Source organism: Podarcis raffonei, chromosome 16 (assembly GCF_027172205.1).
Source record: "Podarcis raffonei isolate rPodRaf1 chromosome 16, rPodRaf1.pri, whole genome shotgun sequence".
NCBI classification, from domain to species: Eukaryota; Metazoa; Chordata; class Lepidosauria; order Squamata; family Lacertidae; genus Podarcis; species Podarcis raffonei.
In genome coordinates, this window is record NC_070617.1 from 6,744,086 (window position 1) to 6,750,288 (window position 6,203).

A 6,203-nucleotide genomic window follows, 5' to 3' on the forward strand; every position below is an offset into this window, starting at 1 on the left:
ACACCAGCAGGGGGAGCCCTGCTGATGCACATAAACTAGGAGCTTCCCTGGGGTCTTAGGCCCTCACCTCCATAGGCTTCGGACAAGGCCACGCCCCCTGGAATCCTTTACCCTTCAATATTTGGGGGAGGTGATGGCACTCCTCCCCCCCAACACATCTACATAACAATACCCCTACCAATGCTTAACCGCCAAAACCGAAGAAGTTGTGACGATTTGCTACGGGGTAGGCAAAAAAACCAAATGGCTGGTGCCAGTTTGCCAAGTGGAAAAATTCCTACCAGGCCCCTTAACGGCGACCAACTGTAGTCATTAGCAAGGTTAAAGAAGAAACCATGAAGGGCAGGAGGGTGGGAAATGTTAGGATATTTCCGTTCCACCTTAAAAGGAAGCATGCATGCAAAGTGTATACGAGTGTATCAAGACAATAGATCTTGTTTGGCTTTGCTGAACTCGGAGAGTTGCAAGCAAAGGACCAAGTACTTGCAGATTAAGCTACATCGTGCAAGAGAGTGTATTCAGAAAGGACTTATTCAGGTGTCCTACATGCCAGGAAATGAAATTCCTGCTGATCTGTTGTCTAAGGTTGTTAACAGAGAACAACTTAAGGTTTACGTACAAAGGTTGCAATTGGGTTGAACCACAGGTACTACAGGTTACACGGAAAGGGGGAGGATGTTAGGATATTTCCGTTCCACCTTAAAAGGAAGCAGGATGTTTGTGTCACAGCCTGCGTATTTTCCTGTCTCACAGGATGTTTATGTTGTCTGTTCCTTTCGTTTTCTGCTGTTTGCCTGAGCAGTCGGAGCAGACGGTCATGTCTTCTTTTGTTCTGACCTACGCCGAATAAACTGTAAATATGCTGTCCTGCTGTGCAACTTTTGCTGTGTGAATTCTGCTGTTAGAGTGTGCATGAAGCCTGAGGCTTCGTGTCACTAAATTGTGATACTGCGTGACTACGGGAGGTCGATGGATCGTCCGGTGCCGAGCTTGGGGGCTCAGATGGACTTTATCTCCCTGGCAGTATCCCAACAGGAAATCACCCCAGCTGAGCAGCCAAAGAGGGAGATCCTCTGCCACGCTTGCCTTAAATGTGGCAAGCCACACCCCCTGAGCCAGCCAATTGGCTGGCCAGGCGATGATGAGGCAATTGGCTGGCCAGGCGATGATGAGGCAGAGGATTCCCCAGATCGTGTGGGGCTGGAAGCCAGCCTCTGCCCGAGGTCGGAAGTGGCTTTGGCATAACATTGTACTAGTCCTCCCCAGCACTCTTTCCCACAGCATCACTCACCTAAACTCCTATTATACCTTTCCAGAAAACATGTTATTTAGTCGTATAGAACCTCAATGCAAGTCTGTAGCATTTCACTACTTTGGACAGAGTTTGATAGAGCTATGCACACCTGTAAATCTAGCTAAAAAGTGGTACCTTGGTTTACAACCATAATCCATTCCGGTGGTCCATTTGTAAACCAAAACAGGCGGTAACCCAAGGTGCGCTTTCGCCAGTGGGGCCTCCAAAAAAAATCTGTTCGTAATCCAAAAAAAATGGGCTGTAATCCAAAAAAAGGTTGCAAACTGGGACACACACTTCTGGGTTTGAAATGTTAATAATCCAAAATGTATGCAAACCAAGACGTATGCAAACCAAGGTACCACTGTATATTAAATTACCGTATTTTTTGCACCATAACACTCACTTTTTTCCACCTTGAAAGTAAGGGGAAATGTCTGTGCGTGTTATGGAGGGAATGCCTACGGGTGGCATGCCTACGGATTTTCCTCCTCTAAAAACTGCGTGCGTGTTATGGTCGGGTGCGTGTTATAGAGCGAAAAATACGGTATTGTTTAATGTGTAGAAGAGTAGAAGAGTGCAAGGGCGACGCACCTCCCTAAAAAGCTCCAAGAGGAGTATTGGGGTGTCTCAGGGTCCTGCTGTTCACTGATGGCACATTGGCATAGTCTGTCCCTGCCTCTGTACTGAAAAGTGCGTTAAAAGGGGGGGGGGAGAGCCGAGCCCACCGGTGAGCTAGGCACCAAAGCAGCTCCATAGAGCAAAGCCTCTGATCCAGCCACGAGCGGTTACCTTTCCAGTACATTGAGCCGATTGAAAGGTGAGGAGGATGATCAGTTTAATTTGACTAATTTAATTCAGCAAAGCGGGAGGGGGAAAAGGAAATCTACTTCCCTTTTGGGGTCTTCGAGCACGAATCCATACAAGTGAAGTGCTGATGAAGTTTACTCTGGGAGAAAAGTTAGCTAATGAACAATAAGGACTAAAAGGTTTTACACAGCTTTCGTTGCGGTTCTTAACCTGTGGGTCCCCAGATGTTGTTGGACTACAACTCCCATCATCCCTGAGCTCTGGCCTTGCTAGCTAGGGGTGATGGGAGTTGCACTTCAACAACATCTGGGGACCCACAGGTTGAGAAAGGCTGGTTTATACCAATCTCAATTTTTTTAAAAAAAACAAACTTGACTTGAATTCAATTTGAACCTGAACTTACCTTATGGCGCTAATGAACTTGACTGAAAATGAAGGTTAAACCTGAGAAAAATTACAATGTTATTTAATGGAAGAATACTATAATTTTCTTCTCTGGAAGAAAGACAGGACTGACTTTCTGAATTTTATTTTTTTTACCTTTGGGAAACAGTTTCTGAGCTTTTCAGAGTCGCTGAAGATACCAAACCTAATGGAGTTAGAATTGTGGACTTATTGTATTAAAAGGCACCAGCTGGTTAAAAATCAAGATTGAAAGAAGAGGACTATAATATCTATAATATTGGACTAAATCGGATTTAAAATAAAAATCAATATTATAGTTTTATTTATATTGAATACTAAAAATTATTTTGGTGTGAAGGAATGTTAAGATTTGAATACATAATTGTTAAAATTTGTATCTGTGAGCAATGTGGGAGGAGAGGAGGGAAGAGGTTAGAAGTACAGTGGTACCTCGGGTTACAGACGCTTCAGGTTACAGACTCTGCTAACCCAGAAATAGTGCCTCGGGTTAAGAACTTTGCTTCAGGATGAGAACAGAAATTGCTCGGTTAAGTTCTTAACCTGAGGTACCACTGTACTGGTTTTCTCTACTGAATACAGTGGTACCTCGGGTTAAGTACTTAATTTGTTCTGGAGGTCCATTCTTAACCTGAAACTGTTCTTAACCTGAAGCACCACTTTAGCTAATGGGGCCTCCTGCTGCTGCTGCACCGCCAGAGCACGATTTCTGTTCTCATCCTGAAGCAAAGTTCTTAACCTGAAGCACTAATTCTGGGTTAGCGGCCTCTGTAACCTGAAGCATATGTAACCCGAGGTACCACTGTATAGCAAAATGACTTTGACCAAGTACTGATAAAGTTAAAAATAACACTTTCCTTGGTGGAAAGGACTCTTTGTTTTGAAATTTAACCATGTAGAGGAACCATGTAGGGAGAGAATTGCCCCCCCCATACCAGATTAGAAATGGCAGAAGGAAAAAATGCCAATGTTAAAATAAACCGGCAAGGCCGTAACACAAGAGAACATAATATCTGGATTATTTGATTTGTTTTTAAAATTTAAAAGAGAATTGTTTGATCAGATAAAGGAAAATGTTGATAATGCAGTTTCTCAAATTTGGAAAAAAACTAATTTACTTTCAGAAGCGGTGGGACAATTTAAAGGCGGGAATGTACAAACCACTAAGCTGGGAATAGTAGAGGAGTGAGGTTCGAGGAAAATGCAAGGGAAGGTAAGGGTGGTCAAAGATAAAAATGGCCCCGCACATGAATTAATTTGGGCGGCTCTAACTGTGATGAAGATGAAACAGGAAGGGAGGGCAAATTGTATGAAAGGCTACTATATGTGGTGGTAATGTAAAGTTATCAGAAAGGCCTGGGAAATTGCATATAAAGACTTGAAGACAATGTTGAAAATGTTTTTTTGTTAAAAAACCCGGAAGCCACGATATTAAAAAAGGAAATGTTTAATGCATATTTTTCAAGTGTTGTGTATAGACTTCCACATTAGTAAAGCTTACAAAAATCACTTATATTAAGATGAGTAAGGTTTTAACATTGGACTGTTAAGAATACAGTGGTACCTTGGGTTACGAACTTAATTCGTTCTGGAGGTCCATTCTTAACCTGAAACCGTTCTTAACCTGGGGTACCACTTTAGCTAATGGTGCCTCCCGCTGCTGCCGCGCCGTCAGGGCACAATTTCTGTTCTCATCCTGGGGCAAAGTTCTCAACCCGAGGTACTACTTCTGGGGTGGTGGAGTTTGTAACCCGAAGTGTTTGTAACATGAAGCATTTGAAACCCAAGGTACCATTAATAAAACATTAATATTTTAATGTTTCTATATTTTAATGTTGCATTTTAATCTTGTTTTTAAGTTGTATTCATTCAACTTGTTTTTATTATTGCTTGTTAGCCACCCTGAGCCCGGCCTTGGTTGGGGAGGGCGGGGTATAAATAAAAATTATTATTATTATTATTATTATTATTATTACCACTGTATAAGGTTTAACGGACATGCATGAATAAGCATATAACAATGGAACCAAGAGGGGAAGTGGAGGGAAGTCAATTGAGTTAAAATTTATGATATGTTTGTAGTGTGTGTCTTTCTTTTTTGTGTCATTATAAAATAAATAAATTGTATTTTTAAAACACACACACAAAAAAACAAGAGTATCTGCACCACCATGGAGCCCTCTGCCATATCTTCTCTTCTATTGCTCTTCTCTCAGCACAGCTGTCAACGTTTCCCTTTTAAAAAGAGAAATTCCCTTATTCTGAATAGGATTCCTTGCAAGAAAAGGGAAAAGTTGACAGCTATGTCTACCAGGCCTTTGGAAGACTTCCAGCATCAAAGACAACAGCGGTATTAGAACAATTGGTTAAATCCTTTTAGACTGAAAAAACAGTGGTCAATTTTTATAGTTATTTGGTATCAGTAAATCAATTTGATCTACAGAATCCAAAAAATGAATGGAATGTTCATTAAATGCTCCTCAAATCCAAATTTGAAGTTTGAAGAGGATATGAGTTATGTTCTTAAGGTTGTGACCCTTACTTTTGAGTAAGTTGCATTGAACTGTATTGAAAGGAACTTATTTCTTGATACATATGTATAGCATTGTGCTGCCACATAAAGGGAAAACCAGAAAGCCAGTGCTATGATGCAGAAAAAGTTTTATTGGGAATTTCAAACAGTAAAAGTATTCAAGTGAATACTAAGCATACTGGAAGACAATAAAGCAAAAAAGAACACATTCCAGTGAACAGCTTCTCCTTTAGCATTATTTTTTTCAGGCTGGAAGAAGAGTAGGGGGTTCTACATGTATAGAACATTCTTTCCACCTTCCTTTACATTAAGTCCCAATTACACATATTTACACATGCATGCTAATTTCATAGACATAGTGAATGGATCTTGTGCTTTTCTTCCCAATGCGAATTGGTGTGTTTCAAAGAGACATAGGCAAATAAATATCATAGTAACAAGCAGGGGAAAGTGAGATAAAATTAAACTGGAAACAGCTGCATGTTCTAGATGGGCCTGATTACAAGGGATGCAGAACACTCTCCCAGCTCCCATTGGGATTGCCTAGGGAGTTTGGGGGCTCAGCATATCTAAAATCAGACCGAAATAGTCCACCACAGATCTCTTTTTCTTTCCTCCTTGTTGACAGACCGTGAGAGCTTAGCAGGGGGTATAGCAGATGCTGCCTCTACGCCCCACAAACCCATAACGGCCACGGCCCCCCAAACCACCAGAGCTAGACCCCAGAAGACCTGCACCACCATAGAGCCCTCTGCCATATCCACCGCCAAATCCGCTGCCAAATCCGGATCCATAACCACCAGCAGCACATGGGGTGTTGCCTCCGACAGCCACAGGCTCACAACTGGCAGAGAGGATGGGTCCTGGGATGGTCACGATGGAGGCAGGTGGCTGGATGACGACCTCTGCTGGTGGGATCTGGTTGACGCATGAAGGCTGGACTCCAGAAAGAATACCAAGACTGGCAGAAGGGACGCCGGATCCAACCAGGGCACCGGAGCCATAGCCATAGCCAGAACCATAGCCAAATCCACCGCCAAATCCACCACCAAGGCCACCGCCAAGACCACCGGCTGATCCAAAACCAACGACTGGGGTGGAAGCGCAAGATGGGACGGCGCAGGAAGGTCCACAGTTAGCCAT

The 6,203-nt window shown here is 42.8% G+C and overlaps 1 protein-coding gene across 1 annotated transcript; it reads right to left on the reverse strand.

The window, feature by feature from the left end:
• Positions 1-5,699: 5,699 nt before the first annotated feature.
• On the reverse strand, positions 5,700-6,203 carry LOC128404270 (claw keratin-like). Its single transcript, XM_053369764.1, has one exon. The coding sequence runs from the start codon at positions 6,201-6,203 to the stop codon at positions 5,700-5,702; it is 504 nt and encodes a 167-aa protein (XP_053225739.1).

Coding starts and splice junctions, on each gene's coding strand:
- LOC128404270 (XM_053369764.1), bottom strand. CDS start 6,203: ATGGCTAACTGTGGACCTTCCTGCGCCGTCCCATCTTGCGCTTCCACC.